Consider the following 20,131-nt stretch of genomic DNA (forward strand, 5'->3'; position numbering starts at 1 on the left):
CAACAAGTCTGTCTTTTCCTAATCAAAATTCTTCATATTTAGTAGAGTTAAAATCTGAAAGAGTACTTACAATGACAGCAATACCACAGCAATTAAAGTCCATTCTGCAGGCTTGTGTATAATATTTCTATTTGTTAATCTGGAAGATAGTTAAAGATAAAATTTACCAAAGGATTGTTACATTTAAATACATAAACCTTCTACTTTTAGAAAAGTCATTTATGACATCATGTGTCAAAGAGCACTACATTTTATTGTTATATTTGATAGGAGAGTATAATAATGTGATTTGATATTCATTATCTGATAATGACCATCTCAAAAGTACTCCAGCCTCACTTTCATATATTTGTAACACTACTATTAGACAAAATGAAAATATAGGAATAATATGGGAAACAAAATTGCAGTTTATTAAAATACACACATGTACACATCTCACTGTAACCATATACTCTATGTTTCCCCTTAATCAAACATTTTATTAAAGCTAACAAGGTATAAGCAATTTCTGATTTTAGTTTTATCTTTTGCACCTTTCTATCTAGTGCTAGGTTGGCAGCAGGCAATTAAGGAATGCCATAATACATAATTTACAGAAATGAGATTTTAATAAAATTTAAGACTAGGTTTTTATAAAGAAAACTTAAGTTTTTAAAAAAATCAGTAGTGGGGCAGCTCATTAGCTCAGTTGGTTAGAGTGCGGTGCTCTTAACAAGGTTGCAGGTTTGATCCCCACATGGGTCACTAAGAACTGCGCCTTCCACAACTAGATTGAAACAAGTACTTGACTTGGAGCTGATGGGTCCTGGAAAAACACACTTAAACTAAATTTAAAAAGTTAAAAAAAAATTATAAAAAATCAGTAGTAAATTCTACCACTTAGCAGTTGATGACAACAAAATACATTGTAATCAGAAAACATTTAGAAAAATTACTCTAAATAAAAAATGGTATCAATTAATAAGAAAAAACAACTAATATCTGATAAGGGCTGTTATACAAAATATACAAAGGACTTTTTAAAATTTAACAGGAAAACAAACAGCCTAATTTGAAAAATGGACCAAACACCTTAATAGCTATCTCAACAAAGATAAACAAATGAGAAATAAGCATATGAAAAGATGCTCCCCATTATATATCACCAGAAAAACACAATTTAAAACAATGAGGTACCACTACACACTTATTATAATAGAATGGCCCAAATCCTGAACACTGACAAAACCAAGTGCTGCCAAGGATATGGAGCAACAGGAACTCTCATTCATTGCTCATGGGAATGCAAAAGGGTACAGTCACTTTGGAAGACAGTTTGGCAGTTTTTCACAAAACTAAACATACTCCTACCATACAATCCAGCAATCATGCTCCTTGGTATTTACCCAAAGAATAAAAAACTTATGTCCACAGAAAAACCTGCACACAAATGTTTATAGCAGCTGTATTTATAATTGCCAAAACTTGGAAGCGACCAAGATGTCCTTCAGTAGGTGAATGAATAAATAAACTGTGGCACATCCAGACAATGGATTATTATTCAGCTGTAAAAGAAATGAACTATCACACCACAAAAAGACCTGGGGGTACTTTATATGCATATTACTAAAGTGAAAGAAGCCAGCCTAAAAAGGCTACATTCTGTATGAGTCCAACAATATGACATTCTTGAAAAGGTAAAACTATGAAGATAGTAAAAAGATCAGTGTTTGCCAGGGGTGGTGGTGTAGGGAGTAAGGGGGATGGTAGGGTAGATGAAAAGACGAGTAGAGAATCACTGATGCATAAGGAAACGTGCATGAAGATAGTGCAACAATGCTTGTAATATGGAAACAATAAATGTGGCACTTTTACAGAATGTTAAATAACTGTCAAAATGAATGAACTAGACTTACATATAATCTGAAAGACAAGTACAGTATCACATTTCTATCTAAATCAAGAACAGACAATTCTCGGTATTATTTATGGGCATATAAGTAAAATGTAGTAACAGTATTAAAAACAAAGACTAGAAAAATACACATCAAATTCGTGTATTGGTTGCTTCTGGGGAGGAAAGAATAGATTAGGAAATGGAACAAAGGGGACTTTCACATTGGTTATTCCATCTGCCAGAAACTATCTTTCCCCCCTTTGCATTAAGGCCCCATCTGGACAACCCTAGTAAAAAGTGAAAACTTCTCTCCACTTCCCAGGCCCAAATTTCTGACTTTCTTACCCTCTCTATATTTTTCTTTTTTTCCTGTACCACTTATCACCTTCTAATATGTAATGATTGTTTATTATTTGTTTTCCCTGAGGGCAGGAATCTTTGTGTTCTTCACTTATTTATCGTCAAGCACCTAGAACAAGTGCCTGACAGCAGGCATTATTTTTTCTAAATGAATGAATTAACTCAAAAATGCACATCTGAATTAAATATTACAAAATATGAAAATCTATTAATTCTGAGTGGAGAACATGTGTATCTTTGTTAATCTGATTTTTTTTCTGTAGTTACAACGTTTTACAAAGTTTTTATAACTCTAGATGATATAAAAAGGAAGTACAATATAGGTTAAAGTTTGACAGACACGGGTTCAGTACTCAGATCTGTCACTTAAGGGTTTTACTTTGGACATATTCAATGGCTATAAAACTGTTGTGTGTGTGTGTGTGTGTGTGTGTGTGTGTGTGTGTGTGAACTTAGTAAAACAGGAATAACAGTACTTACTACCTACCTTACAGAGTTCTTGTGAGGATTAAAAGTACAAAAGATGTCTGTGTTGCCTAATTCAACAGAAATTTCTCAGTCCTCATCTTAAGCTCTCAGCATTTGACACACACAGTTGATCACTCCCTTCTCCTCAGAAGACTTCTTTCACCTGGTTGCCATTTGCCTGATTTCTCACCCTCTCACTGGCATCCCTTCTCAGACATTTTTATTTTGGATTGCCCCAGAGCCTTTGCCCTTCAGTCTCTCATCTCCTCTACACGTGTTCATTCACTCGTGATGTCATCCAATCTCATAGCTTTAAATATAGATAGCTACGTGTTGACAACTCTCAAATTTATTGTCTCTAGACTGGACCTCTTTCATAAATTCCAGACTTCTATATCTAATGGTTTACCTGACATTTCCACTTGAATGTGTAATAGGCATCCCAAAACTTAGTCGACTGAAAATCGAGTGCCTCATCGTCCCCATCACAAACGGGTCCTCCTGCAGATAGCTCCATCTCAGTTAAATGGCTATCCACTTCTTCCAGAATCCAGTTGCTCAGGCCAAAAATCTGCAGTTAACCTTGACTGTCTACCTGTCCCATGTCCAACCAGTCATCAAATCTTGATGTTTCTATCTTCAAAAGAGAATCTGATTACTTCTCATTACCTCCACTGCTTTTACCTTGGTCTACATTTCTTGCCTAGGTTACCAAAACAGCATCCTAAATGTTCTTCCTGCCTCTACATCTATTATAATTCTCAAGTCATCAGCCAGAGTGATGTTAAAAATGTATGTCAGATCATGTCATTCCTCTGTTCAGAATCCACCAATTCCTCTCCATCTTAGTGCAAAAATCAAAGAAGGACCACAGCTACAAGGCCTATATAATCTGCACCATACCCACTCCCTGCCCTATACTTCTCTGACCATGCATCTTTGTACCTTTGCCTCTGCTCATTTCTCCAGCCTCACCAACATCCTAATGTTCTGTGACTTCATCAGGCCTACTCTGACTCCAGAGCCTTTACACCTGCTGTTCCCTGTCTATTTTCACAGAGAAGCATGGTTGGCTCCCTCACCAACTTTTAGATCTTTACATACATGGCATCTTCTCAGTGAGGTCTTCCCTGACCAGCCTATTTAAAATCACAACTTTCTCCCTCCTCAGTACCATCCCCTTTCCCTGCTTATGGAAAGAAAAGGAGGAGAATGAACTGGAAAATGGGAAAAGGCATATCACCACATAATAATAATAATAATAATAATAATAATACATATACTGTATTTTAAAACTTACATATTGTCTCTATGAGAATAGTTCCCTGAAAGGAATTCTGTTTCGTTCACTTTGTCTATAGCAACTAAAACAGTATCTAGCACATAACCAAAAAAATTAAAGGATGATGAGCATGTAAGGAAAAAAAAGGCAAATATGGTTAAGTAGAATTTCTTTTTCTATTTTAGTCAAATCCTCCAAAGTTAAGACAAATTTAAGATTTCATGAATTCATTTACTCATTCAGCAAAAATGTATTATGTGCTGTGCTTTATCTATACTACTGTTTCAGGCACTGGGGAAAACAACAAAATCTTTGCTTTCACTTCACAAAACTTCTAGTGGTAGACCAGCAAAATTCTACTTGCTTTCATATTTTTCCTTTTGCTGAGTCAAAATAATTTCAAGCACAGATGCTAAATGAATATATTTACTATTGTCTTGAGTGGTAATTCAAAAAGGAAAATAGAAATATTTGATAGAAAGCATTTAAAAAGTACAGTTTCAAAATACAATTAGAAATGAAATACAGAAAAAAATGCCTTGATTCAGCACTGATGAAATTTAAAAAAGACTTTTGTGTCAAAATATAACTTTAATTCAAATCAGATTTCGAAAAGTATCTTGATTCAACACTGAGGACAGTGAAATCATTACCAAGCAACTTCTGATGGAACTACTATGACAGGTAAATCAATGTAACATTCCGGATAAATGACTGTGATGCAAGTCAGTGGAAAGCGCAGCTCTATTCATTGGGGAAAGATTCTTCAAAGAGCTGAAAAGCTACTTTATGTTTAAGTTCTAACAGGCTTTCAACTCTGGCTGCACATAAGAATCACCTGGGGGGCTTCTAAAAAATATTAATGTCTGGGCCCAACCCTAACCAAATGAAACTCAATCTCTGGGGGTGGAGCCAGGCATCTGTAGTTGTTAAAAGCTCCCCAGGTAATTCTGATGCAAAACTGGCTTGAGAATCACTGTTCTACAAGTTCCGAATATTGATTATTATTTCAAAGAGAAGGACATGGTTATTTATGTCAACTCTTTCCCACTTCCAGTGTTGACTGAAAAGATCTCTCAACACTAGTTACTGTCCTCAATATGGCATTTTTTCATGCTTACTTAGAGGCCCTAGCCTACAAACAGTCACATGCTTATTGAAGTTGTCCTGCTAGGATCTGAAGACCCAAATGAGTTATCTTACCAGAGGTCATTCTGTACTTTACATAATCAATATTTTTCTAAAAAGCAGCAAAGCCATTTAAGCAATTTTTATTAAAGCTATATAGACTTTGACCTGCAGGTACTGAAGAGTATGGATTTCAAAAATAAATTAACATCATGGTTTTTATAATATCCCCTACACTACAATAATGCATAATTTTGGAGCTTACTTTCCTCAGACTTTTTATTAAATTTAAAACATATATAAAAGAGAGAATATAGAATATACTCCCATGTACTCATCAGAACTTTGACAATTATCAACTCCTGGCCAATCATGCTTTAGCTATACAATCCATATTCAATATCACCCTAACCTGAATAATTTTGAAGCAAATCCCAGACATCATATGGTTTCATCTAGGCTTTATTTTACTTTAATGTAAATAAGGCAGAATGGAAATAAGGCAGAAAGTAACTGGAAAGGTCTTACACAATAGAAACGATAGAAAAAGGTGATAAAACAATAGTATATAAATATAAAAGGAAAATGATATTTGAAAGTCTCCTTATATCTGTAATCTGTCAGCTACCTCTTATAGGACTGACGAATACTGCCTCTTGTTTTGGCTTACTTAGGTATCACAGAGGCTTTCAGTTTCATAGGTAAGAGAATCCTCTTAAGTAGAGTTCTTAGTTGGGGTCTAAAGAGGTTGATAACTAAAATGACATTTTTTTTTTTTTTACATCTTTGATACTAATGACTACTGAGACAACAAATGGTAGATTTTTTTCAGTTTTACTGAGGTAAACACATAGTAACATAGTTACTATGTGACACATAGTAACTACATATATTTAAGGTGTACATCTTGATATTTTGATACACGTATATTTTGTGAAATGATCACTACAGTCAAGTTAATTAACATATCCATCATGTTACATAGTTATGATTTTCTCTTTTTTATGGTGAGAACACTTAAGATCTATACTCTTGACTTATAATTAGGGTCTAAACCCAACTACCATAATAGTTGTGTGATTTGAGAGATTACTTAATCTCTCATCCCTCATCTGTAAAATAAGGATAATCCCATTGTTTTTGGATATTAAATGAGATAATATATGTAAAGTGCCAAGTACAACCTGGCACACAGTGAGTACTGTAATGACTGTATGTACTGACATGGATCAAACATTATTAGACAAAAAAACCAAAAACAAAACAAAAACAAAAAACAAAAACAGCCTAGACTGGTTTCCAACCTGGAATACCTAAATTCCTAGGGCATACAAAATTAATAAGGGGACAATCTTACAGTTAGTTGTAGCCTAACATTTCTTTCTAATAGTAAGTTCTGAGAACCTCAGAATAGTTTAAAAAAAATAAAAGATATCCAATTATATCTACAGAAAATATAGTCAAAGTAAATTAAATTGCTAATCTATTCTAAATGATTGGAATAAAAAATGAAGGACAAAATTCGTATTTGTAGTTCAAGATTAAAGGTCTTATTTTAATCTCTCTTCTGGTATGTCTTCAGTGACTTTACCAGTTTGCTCAGAATGATTAAAGGAACACTGTCTGCAACTGTATGGGAAGTTCTTTAAAAATCAGAGAAACGTGAGGGTAAGGGGGATCAAACATATGGTGATGGAAGGAGAACTGACTCTGGGTGGTGAACACACAATGGGATTTATAGATGATGTAACACAGAATTGTACACCTGAAATCTATGTAATTTCACTAACAACTGTCACCCCAATAAATTAAAAAAAAATAAATCAGAGAAACAGGGCAGCCCCTGGTCTTCATCTTCCCTCAGCTAACCTTTCTGTTAATATTATATTCACTTCCTGAAAACTCCTTAACAAACCCTAAACTTCAGTGCTTCCACTATTCAAACTGTTTCATCAATGTAGACAGTTGAAAAATACTTTTTTTTTTCTTTTGGATGCATGATTCTGTGATTGGTATAAGAGAGAACACCTGAAAAAAAAATCAAGTGTCTCTCTCTTCATCACTAATAGGAACTCAGAGTTCAACTTTGGTCTTGGTAATTGGCCCAAACTCTCTTTTTAGCAAAGCATTTAGTCAGTCTTCCAAAGGCGTACGCCAATCTGAGCATCACTTCTGGCATTCTTAAACTTGTATGTGATCAATGATCTTGTGATTGCACAGCTTCCATATCTAATGAGTGTAACAATCTCAGTAATTAGAACAATCATGTCATTCAGATTTACTGTTATTACCTGAACATGTACTTCCAAATATAAACATTCGAGATAAAATGAAGTGAAAATGTCTTTATGTGTTTATTTTATCAGTCATTAGAATAATAATATGCTACAGTAATTATGTTTGTGAAAACTTAATTTTATGTATAAAACAAATACATAAAATTTAGTAAATAGTAAAAATTTCCAATTATTTAGAAAAAAAGACTGACGTTAATACTAACTGTTGAATTTATTAAATAGATTACTTTCTCAAGAACATTATCTTAGAGAAAAATGTTTATAAAAATTCAAATAATGTAAGAATAATGATTAATTTCATAATTCAATTTTTGCAGAAGTGTATTATGTATTAGCATTTATAACATTAAAGAAAATAAACTTTGAGAGCAAATTTACATTTTACTTAATTCCATTTATATTGTAAGTCTTTCAAGGAAAAACTCCTTTTGGGGAATTCTTCACATCTTGTGATGATGAATTAAAAACAATGTCACCTCAAAATATCATGAATTGAAAAAATATCTAAATTATGTAAATAGATGTGCAATAATCCAAATATAATCTCTTATTAAAATAATAAAAAATGTTAAGACAAAACTATTAGAGAAATCTGAGGAACCCCAAACATATTTTGTTTAGTCAAATTTCACAACAAAGACTGTACAAGACGGTCTTAAGACAACTCCTATAGTCTCGAATCTATGAAGGCTAAATATTTAAACATAAAGGGTTATACGTGATTCTTTTCAGAATCTGAAGATGAAGAATTTTTGAGATTTGCTTAAACTATGAATCCTAGTTCCTTCTAGTAAATAACTTGCTGAAAAATGTTTTCCTCAACTACTCTGTGACACACACAAAAAAGGTTAGTGATGTTTTTAAATGTGCTGGTTGAAAGTTAATGTCTATTTGGTATTACCAATATACAGCGCAGAGACTGACTGCAAGAGAAATCTAACAACTGACAGTGCCAAGAAATTGTTCCTGTACTATAATTTTAAACTTTTAAACATCTTACTACTACTCTTGCAACAAAACCATAATGATAATTTTGTGGATGAAATTATTTTTCTACCCTAGAAGTTTAGTCTGTGTTGGGGCTATCTGGCTTTAGCCATAGGCAAATATTAATATTTGGTACACCTCTCTCTTGATAAGTATTTAGAGGCCTATTCCTATGCTTCTTGGTAGAGAATCTACTCTTTGCCTGGTTGAATATTTTTACCTTGATAGTTTTAGAAAAATCCCAACTGTTCCACTTCAATCGATATTCTCTATTCTTCCTTTCTTTGTACTTATCATTTCAAACCTGTTCCACATACTTCAATATTAAATTACCCACTGTTTTATACTATTCACTGTGTTCACCTTATCTTCTCACAGGAGAGTTCTTCCTCAACGGTGGGCATACTGCTTCTTGCCCATGGTGCCTGGCCCAGTGCTGGTCATCTGATACAGAGTTACTAATTCACTAAGATCCAAGATGCTCCTGGCTGACTACCTTTGTGTCTCAATATCATTTTCCTTGGTTTTAGGCTATTCTTTAAATAAACTACCCAAAGCTAAAATATATCAAGGTTTGAATAAACAAGGGATTGCATTTAACAAAAGACAGAAGTAACATTTAGTGGGGGAGAAAATAGAACACAGCATTTAGATCGACACTGAAAGTGACTTACTTTCAGTGTCGATCTAAATGCTGAAAGTCACTTACTTTCTTCATGCTTTAGTCTACTTATAGATTCTTCAAGACAATCACATTAAAGTTAAAATAACTGGGAAAGAAAATCATAATATTAACACCAACCTGAAAGTTCGGACAAGATTTTTAAGTTGTGTGTAAATATCTCCTAATGTAATCTGAAGAGGCCCCAAAAGTCCAGGCAATCTGAAAATAAAAAATATCTTTTAAAATATAATTTAATTATACAGATACATTTTTTGGCCTTGCCTAAGTCTGGATTTTCCATAGGAAATAATGGTACTTAGATGGAGACAGTTAAGCTAGGTTATGACTGGTGAGAAGTCATAAGGAAATATTACATGATAATCACACACTCTACTGTGTAGTGTATATTACAAAGGTACTGAAATATAAAACTATTATTTTGCTGCTATCTATATTCTTATCTCTAGTTTTTCCTACCTCTTTACTTTCAAATATTAGATCAAATGGAAAGAACACAAGACCAGAGGAGCTGCCCCCAAATGGTCAAATTGGGGAGTGTGGCATATTTCTCCTTATTAAATGCGTATGGTAGGAGTAAAAATTTTGGTTCACTTCTAGAGAACAAGTTGACAATTATATTAACATTCTGAATGTGTATACTCTTTGATCCAATAGTTTTACTATGAAAAAATTTATCCTATAGAAATCATCAGATAAACATAAAAAAGATGCTTGTTGCAAGAATGTTTTTAGTAGTGAAAAAATGGAAACGAATATTCATCAGTAGGGGGTTGGTTAAATAAATTATGATATACCCATATAATGGAACATAATAGAACTTTAAAAATGATAATGTGAATATATTTTTTTAATGTGGAAAGATATTCACGATGTTAAGTGAAAAATGCATATGTAGTATTATCCCATTTTTATAAAAACATATTATATAATGCTATTGTATATAATACATAGTGCATACAAATATGTTTCAGTCCTTCCAGAGGAAACCAAAGGGAATGAATACATATACACCATGTATATCACATACAGGTCAAGGATAAACATCAGAATATTAATTATAGTTATTGTTGAGTTGTAGGATTACAGGTGATTTTCACTTCCTTCTTTATACCATTTTGTATTGCCTAAATCTTCTGCAATAATCACATATTGCTTTTCTTTTTTAAAACTTATGGAAGTTTCAAACATGTTCCAAAATAGAGAATAGCAATAATCTCATACATCTATTCTCAGAGTCAACCTCCCAATATTTTCTTAAATATGCTTCATTTTTTCTTCCTTCCTTTTTTTTTTGAAGTAATATTTTAAAATAAATCCCTGACATTATGTCACTTACCCCTAAATATTTCCTTAGGGATCTCTAAATATAAGGGTATTTTCTTATATAACCACAATAAAATTATCATACCTAACCAAAGTAACAATAATTCCTTAATATCTCATATCCTGTACACATTTCATTTTCTTCAATTATCTAGAAAATGTCCTTTTACCATTGGTTTGTTCCAATCAGAAACCAAACTGCTTTAACTTTTATGAGAAAAACTCAATAGCTTTCATAAACAACTAACCAACTAAAAAAACCCCTATGTCATCATAATGATTTTGTCTTTAGTGTTCTTTCTGCTTCTTTTTAAGTTATTCCACTTCTCAAATTCAGTTCCTCCGTTAATATCAATAATTTCTAGCTGGGGTCCTTTTGGTATCTTCTGTTACAGCCAAAACCCAGAAGGAACAGAATTCCTTCAATGACATGTCTATGTGGTCTTAAATTTAAAATTGGGTACTTTTATTAGCTAAAAATTCTAGAAAACTATTTTCAGGTAAATCCCTATCTGCTGCTTACATACTACCCCCACTTTCAAATCCTAGGTAATTAAAGTCAAGGATTGATATCTTCCTGTCCTACGAATCATACAGATGGTGACTGTTAGAAAATAATAATAGATTATTTATTAATTATTCTGTAAATAATTAATATTTATTATTATTCTGTAAATAATATTTAACAGAAACAAATGTACAAATATGAGGAATGTATGTATAAAAGGTAAAACCAATAAATTTACTATATATGAAGAGCGTAATACACAACAGGCACTCAATAAATATTAATTTAAAGATTTATTTAAAATGTAAAACTTAAGAAGAGTAAGCTGCTCAAAATATTATGGCTTCCAAAAAATGTTTTTCTTATTTTTGAACTACTACAAAATGAAGGCCTCTCCATATGAATAACACCTTAAACAATGACTAAAAACTCTTTCCCATGTTTTCTGCTAAAGAAAGAAATGCAGGTTAAAAAGTTCAAGGCAGCTCATACACTGCTGGAAAAAAGATTTTTAAGCTTCTTTTGAAAGAAAAAGAAACCAAGATTGCAATTTTCAAATGTCATTTAAGACTGGGCTAATTACAAGAACTGTAATTTCCACCACGGGAAGCTTAAAACTGAAGTGCAAAGTTGAGTTGAACAAAAAACTCAAGTTTCTGAGTGTGAAATGGTTCTATGAATATGTATAGAGTGAGTTAATAGACCGTTAAAAATTTTATGATGTGTAATTCACATATGAAACCGAAGTGACACACTTACCACAAATCAGTATTTAAATGGGTCTAGCTTTGATATTTTTTCCCTGACTTCACCGGATTATTAAGTGGAAGTGAGGTAGTCTGGTTTTCTACTCCCATAATCTCAACCTTCCTCTTTATTATGTATCTCTGTGTCTTGTACACAAAACTTAATTTCAATATTTCCTTGGTAGGATATCTTAAAAATCTAAATTTTTCAAGTAAAGAACTCCATGTAAACTTTTCACAGTATTTTTCAAAGTGTTTAAAACTCAAGAAAACCTATAAATTATTAACCCACAAATACAAAATTAATGAAAAATATTGTAAAAGTAGAATGACAATTATATACTTACACTTTACTCAATTTTTCAAGTACGATGCGTTTTCTAATCTGATTCTGAGAACTTGAATCTATCAGTGGAAAGGTGGGATCATGCTGAAATCAGTTTTAAACAAAGCAAAACAAAATCATGAATTTACATTCTTTCTTTGATAAGAACAATTAACATTAAAATACAGAAGTTTACACCTGTGGTATGGCAGAATAAAAACTAGACTTGAGAATTAGAAGATTTAAATTTGAGTATCAGTTCAGTAATTAGGCTGATGTGAACTAGCTTGACTCATCTGCCCTCTTTTGAGTGTTTTCTCATCTGTATAAAAGGGATATTATTTATTTATTAAATGAGAACATGTATACAAAAGGACTGGAGACTACAAAATGATATGTAAATGTAGGAAATTAAAAGATTAAAATTAGCAAATATTTTAAATATATTATGGGGAATTCCACTTCTAGAAATGGCAGACAATTTAAACCACCCTTCTTGTTGAGAACTGAAAAAGTTGGGAAAAAACCCACCACATATGTTTGAAAGCATCAGAGAGCTAACAAGGTAGTAAAGAATTATGGTCTTAGATTCTGGAAAAGGTAATTCCAGAGAGGGCACTGACTAATTTCAGACAAGGTAACGTAGATACTGAGAACCTGAGCACTGCTTTTCTAAGAAATATTAGAGTTTGGGACATGCCAACCAGGGAGAGGCACTAGCAACCCTCCCCAAGCTTGAGACCAGAACTTGGATCACACTCTAGGAGTAGGAATGATTAGGAAACAGGCTGGCTCTTACAGGGTGTGAAGCCCAACTTCAAATTATCATAATTCCCGATTGGATTAAGGTGATTTGGGACTGCTACAAATCATCTGCCAGGAGCAAACATAAATTCATTTGAGAGGAAGATAACATCAACCGAGGTCTGAAGTTATCTCTGTAATTTTTAATATACAATGTTTGCCACATAATAAAACAATATGAAAACAAGACAATATGATAAAAATCTGAAACAGCCCGTAGAAATCAACTACCAAGAAATTGAGATAATGCAGTGGTCAGCTTTCTTTAAAATAACTCTGTTGCATATAATCAAAGAAAAATATAAGACCGCAAATTTCAACAGTGAACTGGAAACTATATAAAAGAACCAAATGAATACCCTACAACTGAAACATATAGTATTTAAAAGTAAGAACTCCATAGACAGAAACCTCATTGAATTACCACAAAGATTAAAATGTAAGATTTAAAATGTAGAGAGAACAACAATACACAATAAGAGCACATAAGAGAGGGTAAATGGAGTTAAAATTCTACAGTTCTAATTGTCAAGGAAGCAATAAAAGTATTAACTTACATTAGATTTTAATAAGACACAGATTTAGGTTTTAATCTTTAGAGTAAACACTTAACAATCAGCAAAAGAATGTATACAAACAAGATAACAAAGGATAAAAAAATGGAATATTTGATACAAAGAAGCAAAAAAGGAAAGAGGAACACAGAACAAGTGGAGTATGCAGAAAGCAACAAGATGTAAGATTTAAACCCAAATACATCAATTATGACATTAAATGTAAATGTACTAAATTCTCTACATAAAGGACAAAGATTATGAGCCTAGATTTAAAAAGATAGTCCTTGAAATTACTAATAAAAGAAGAGGTAATGATGAGGAGACATACTGGGGCTCTGGTTTACTCAAACTTCTTGGCCTGGGTGGTGTTCAATGAGGTATACACTTACTATTTGTGTTATACTTCAGTGAAAAAGTTTCAAAATGTTATGCAACAGGAACAGTTAAATTTCAGGGATTAATTTTTCCTTCTTACTGCTTATAGGTGCAAAAATGATAAAACAAGTGATATGCTAAGGTAGGTTTATGCAGGTGACTAGCAGAGATCAATGTTTCCCTAAGCTAAATATCAAAGTTATGGATGCCGTCTAATTAATACAATTGAAGTGATTTCAAATACAGTACTGAGCTAGGTAACATTCTGTAGAAACATAAGAAATTTCTAAATTTTTACTATATTTCCACTAAACCCTCTTTCTAAATCTCCAAATGAGTTATTAAATTTAGAGCTACTTTCACTAGAAATCTTTAGTAACAAAGTTTTGTGGTAAAAGCAAAGTTATCACCTACTCCTCTTCATGCCAAATGACTTCATTTCCCAAACTACACATAAACCAAAAATGTGTAATAGAAATACTAAAAAATCTCCCTCAATTTCAGTGACATACATTTAGTCTCTACAAATACCTCCTTTTGACTGAGTACCAATTATATGTCAGACACTGAGATAAACGCTTTGTATATATTTTCTTTAAAACTCGTAACAACTGAGCAAGGGAAGTATTTATAGTCAGTCCCATTTACAGATGAGCAACTAGACTCAAGAAACTAACATTTCTTACAGCTGGTAAATGACATATAAGATATTCAAATCTAGATCTACCTGAAAGTGCTCTTTCCATTTTCTCCTGTCCATCATTTCCTAATACGTCTTCTTTACTATATTATTTTCATTTAAATGACATGCTTGACAAATGTCAAAACAAATACTTTACCATTCAACTACTAAGTCTACTCCACTGCATACAGTCCCATTGGAAATAAAATACAAAGATACGCAACCCATATAGAAATCTGAAAGAATACATACCAATTAAAAAAAAAAAGCAAGTCTCTCTAGAGGTTCTACATATTAAATGCAGGACTAGGTTTAAAGAAAACTTTGTCCCACAATTCTAGGCTATTTCTACATTAGAGAAAAATGTACCACATTTATGAAAAATTTCAGGGGCAAACTTCAACTTATTTGGAAAAATAGTAATGCTAATACCGGAGATGGCATTTTAAACCAAAAGACAAACTGACTAAAGAAGTCTTCTAAAAATTTCACAATTTTCCAGTATTTTTCTTCCTGCTCCAAGATTTTCTATGGTGAGTATTCCATAAGTTAGAAGCATGGAAAACTCATCATCATGAAGACATACCTCTTCTGAGTCTTGTGATTTGGTGGTTTCTTCATTTAAAACATATCGTCCTCTATAAAACTCCCTGATCCTTAGGTTTAATGTTTCAGTTTCTTTTTTCAAGTTTTCATAACTTGGCAGTGGTTTAGTGGCTGTATCTAAGGACCTAAAAGGCAAAGACTCATCTAAGCTGTCCTGAGATTGCTGCAAGGCAGGAGAATGACTATCTGGATCAGAGTTTATGTCATCTTCATCAAGTTCTTCTTTAACCAGAGGGGCTGAAGACAGTTTCAGACACACAGACGCATAATTCTCACCATACAAAAACCTCAAAGTTTCTTCTGTCTTCCACTCAATCAAAGTCTCCTTCAGAACTTTAAGTAAGTTTGCCTTTGCAACTTCAGGACACACCTGCACTGAACTAGAAGATGACCTAGAAACTTGGTTTGATTTGGCAAATTTCCTCTTAAAATGCTCGGCACTTTTCTTACTTATGCCTACTAGAGTTATCTCTGAACTATGGTATTTATTTTCAGAAATTTCTGAAGCCTCTAATTTTTCTCGCAAAGAACTACTTGAAGAAATCTGAGTATTTACTTTCTGTAAAGGAGGTTCACAAGCAGCAGCTTTCTCCTGATTATCTAATCTGCAATGGCCTAACTGCTCAGTGACTTCTATTACTGTCTGTTCTTTGTCTTCTTGCTTGAAGTTAGCTTTTTGACCAGCTTTCTTTTTCATTATGCTTTTTTTGTGCAGCTGTGGCCTTACACCCGTTGCATTTGGTCTGTTTCCTGGTAGAATGGAGGAAACAAAGTCTTGCTCATTATCACTGCTACTATCACTATGAGTGCTAGAAGAACTAGATTCAGACTGCTTCTTAAAATCACCAGGATTGTCAATATCTGATGTTTTTATGGCCTCACTGCATAACTGTACTTCTTCGCCAGAATGGCCACTGTAGAAGGAAAGAAATAAAATAACTATAATAGAAAAGCAGACTATCCCAAAGTATTTATACTTTGTACCTTCCAAGGTAAAAATTTCCTTTGGAAATTTTTATTCCCTAGGCACAGCCTTATTTACAAGCTTATATTTATATAAGCATGTACACACACACACACACACACACACACACACTTCAGAAAGCTGTAATTCCACATTTTCTCTACATCTTACTTATATGATATAGTTCTCTTCTTTCCTTGTCTTCCCCCCCCATTATTTATTTTTTTTTATTTTTATTTTTTATTTATTTATTTATTTTTAAATTTATTGGGGTGACAATTGTTAGTAAATTTACATAGATTTCAGGTGTACAATTCTGTATTACATCGTCTATAAATCCCGTTGTGTGTTCACCACCCCCCAATTATTTAAAAAGTGTTAAAAGAATACAACAAAAAGGAAAAAAAAACCACTTGATAATTCCATCCTACTGAATTATTCTGATTTTGGCCTATTCCATTTCTGTGCCTGTTTTATATATCCTTTTTTAAAAATGTAAAATGGTTTTCTTTTGAAAACTTCATTAGTGGTTTCATATATATATATATATACACACACACATATATATGTATATATATAAATATACATATACATACCTATATATATGTACATATATATATATATATATATATATATATATATACATGTGTAAATAATAGGAACTCTTTAAGCTTTGAAAGATAAGAGATGTTTAAACATTTTCCAATTTGGGTAATATATAGAAAATTCCACAGAATGAAACATACAAGAAAGTCACAGCAGAAAATAAAGTTGGCAAATCAATGTTTATCAATGAAAGATATTTGTATTTGAAAATCGAGTTACAACATAATGCTAACAATAAAAGACAGCAGTTTTCCCCTTTGACTAGAGTTCTTCAATTTTCAGATTAGGTTTTAAACACACTAAGAATTATGGAAGAGTGAAGGCAGAATAGCTTTGTCTATACAAACTTGAGATAAAAAGGGATAGGGTGAGCAGTTACTATCAAGCAAATGCATGTATCAGAACTTTAAAAGAGAGACGGATTCTGAGCCAAGAAGCACATGTGCAGAGGGTAGTGACAGAGTGTGTGGGAACTCTCTACTTTTTACAGAATTTTTCTGCAAACCTAAAAATGCTCCCCCAAAAAGGCTATTAAATTTTTAAAATAAAATAATGCAGCAATAGAAAAAAAGAAGCATGCTGTGGGAGGAGACGTGTAAAAGTTGAAAGTAAGGTTGTGGACTGAAATGGAGAAATGATGACAAGTTTATTCAGTATTAGGTATTTTTTAGTTAGAATCTATCCCAGATAGTAATGGCGCTTGACTCTTGTAAGTATAATTTCAAAAACATTAGAACAATTAAACTTTCATATATTTCATACTTTCTCTTGGAATTTAAAGGTAATTATGTTTTTTATACAACTTTGAAAATTATAAATCACAGATATACATCAATAAATAAATATCTCTCACTTGTGCTTCAGTCTATGTAACTAAAGTAGTGACTAATAACCAGGGAAATTTATTCTGGGATATAAAAGGATGTGTTTTGAGACATGATTATAGTTGGGCAATCAACAGCACGAGGAGAATTTAGGAAAAAAACACAACTTAGAATTTCTATTAATGCTTCAGACACTCTTTCAAATAATTAAATAATTGATACAGTACTGTTTTGAAATCCAAAAAATTAAGAGTATAAAAACCTTTCAACAAATATAATTGGCACAATCTAGTTGACAAAGTAGCACAATATCTCGGATAGAAGCTGTGTTTGTGTCATATTTCAACAAGTTCAATTAGACTTCCTTGGTAGAAACAGCTGTACAATAAATCATACAGATCAAACACACCATCTTACCATCACAAAAGAAAAAGCTGTACAAGGCAAATATTTCTTTGTGTGGACTAAAATGGGCACTTACATAATGCATGAGCACAGGAAGTCCAAGGGCTCATATGACTTGGTTTACTCTTAATGTTTCTATTAACATGAATATATAGGAGGTAAGTGATACTGATTCAACCATACCTGTTTCCTTCCTGTAGCAGCAGAAAATTAGGATGCCTGTGACAAAAACACAGAAATAGAAAACTGAAGGCAACTGATATGTCAAACACTTTCAAGTGTTTATAATTACATTGGATATAAAAAATAATTAAAAGGAAATAGTTCATATAAAGATTTTAAGAAAAAAATTAAGAGACAAAGTATCGTGAAACTCACAAGAAATCTAGATTAATGTCTCTCTCTTATTTAGAATTTACTCATATTTCAGAACTAAGTTCAAATTCCATGAGACCAATAAAGTCTTCCCCGACTAACCTGCTAATATAAATCACTCCCTTCTAAATTCCAAAGTCATCAATTTATATTAATCCAAAGTCATCAGTTTATATTAATCGTGTATTCTTCTATGACCTAATACTAGAATCATTATCTAAATGTCATATTTTTTATATGTTTATTTTTGGGTTTTTAACTAGACTACAAGCCTTGAGGGCAGAGATTATGCACTATAATTCTCTTGTACATCTTTATATGATTAATAAGACTTTTTGCCCTAATTTCTGAGGAAGCAGTTGTATTGTAGTATGAATGTGAACTATGTAGATCAGGTGATTTAAGTTAACTGTATTTTGCTATGCAATACCAGAAATCACAATTGGCTGAGCATACGGATATTAAAAAGGAGGAGGAAAAAGCTCTTAGAAACCCAAATATAAAAAAGAACAACAGTAAATGAATCCAAGAGGACAGGAAAACTCTGTTAAACATTCTGAAGTGATTCAGAAAAAGTGCCTTCTAAAGACTACAAAAGTGATTAAATAAAAGTAAATATATAATGAAAAATAAATAGGAGTGATAGTCCACGTTCACTGATAGGAAGGCTCAATATTGTCATTATGTCAGTTCTTCTCAACTGGATCTATAGATTCAATGCAATCCAATCATAATCCCACTAAATTATTCTGTGGGTATTGACAAGTTGATTATAAAGTTTTTATGGAGAGGCAAAGACCCAGAATAGCTAACACAATATTGAAGGAGTAGAACAAAGCTGGAAAACTGATGCTATCTGACTTCAAGACTTACTATAAAGCTACAGTAACTAAGACAGTGTGGTACCGGAGAAAGAATAGATAATTGGAATAGAATAGAGAGCGCCAGATATAGACCCACATGAATATAATCAACTGATCTTTCACAAGGAGCAAAGACAACACAATGGAGAAAAGATAGTCTTTTCAACAAATGGTGCTGGAACAACTGGACATCCACATGTAAAAAAAATGAATCCTTTATAAAAATTAACTCCAAATGGGTCGCAGACCTAAGTGTAAAATGCAAAAGTATAAAAGTACTAGAAGATAACATAGGAGAAAACCTAGATGACTTTTTAGATATGACACCAAAGGCATGATCCATGAAAGGAAGCACTGACAGCTAGGCTTCATTAAAATTAAAAAGTTCTGTTCTGCAAAAGATACTAGCAATAAGATAAGTCACAGACGAGGAGAAAATATTTGCAAAAGATCTGATAAAGAACTGTTATCCAAGTATCAAAGAACTCTTAAAATGCAACAATAAAACAACAAACTCAATTAAAAAATAGGCCAAAGACCTTAACATACCTCACCTATGAATATATATATATATATATATATGTATATATGTATATATATATATATATATATATATATATATATATAAAGAAGATATACAGATGGCAAATAAGCATATGAAAAGATGCTCTAACTGATATGCCATCAAAGAAATCCAAATTAAGACAAAAATGAGATACCACTAACACACCTATTAGAATAGCCAAATCCAGAACACTGACATCAAATGCTTGTGAGGATGTGAGGATGAACTCTCATTCATTGCTGGTGGAAATGCAAAATGGTACAGCCATTTTGGAAGACAGTTCTCACAAAACTAAACATAGTTTTACCATACAATCCAGAAATCATGCTCCTTGGCATTTACCCACAGGAGTTGAAAACTTATGTCCACACAAAAACCTGCAGATGGATGTTTATAGCAGCTCTATTCACAACTGCCAAAATTTGGAAGCAACTAAAATGTCCTTCAGTAGGTGAATGAATGAACTGTGGTACATCAACAATAGAATATTATTCAGTGTTAAAAAGAAATGAGATAA

At 32.5% G+C, this 20,131-nt stretch overlaps 1 protein-coding gene across 1 annotated transcript in view; it reads right to left on the bottom strand.

Moving 5' to 3' along the window:
* The window catches only part of RPAP2 (RNA polymerase II associated protein 2), a 72,924-nt gene that overhangs the window by 33,607 nt on the left and 19,186 nt on the right, over nucleotides 1–20,131 (bottom strand). The window contains exons 7-11 of the mRNA XM_081056159.1: nucleotides 17,995–18,030; nucleotides 14,993–15,926; nucleotides 12,011–12,093; nucleotides 9,204–9,284; nucleotides 71–139 (exon numbers count right to left, since the gene is read on the bottom strand). Coding sequence (XP_080912285.1) covers nucleotides 71–139; nucleotides 9,204–9,284; nucleotides 12,011–12,093; nucleotides 14,993–15,926; nucleotides 17,995–18,030 — 1,203 coding nt within the window. The remainder of the gene's footprint in view (nucleotides 1–70; nucleotides 140–9,203; nucleotides 9,285–12,010; nucleotides 12,094–14,992; nucleotides 15,927–17,994; nucleotides 18,031–20,131) is intronic.

The sequence above is a fragment of the Rhinolophus hipposideros genome (assembly GCF_964194185.1).
Source record: "Rhinolophus hipposideros genome assembly, chromosome: 8".
NCBI classification, from domain to species: domain Eukaryota; kingdom Metazoa; phylum Chordata; class Mammalia; order Chiroptera; family Rhinolophidae; genus Rhinolophus; species Rhinolophus hipposideros.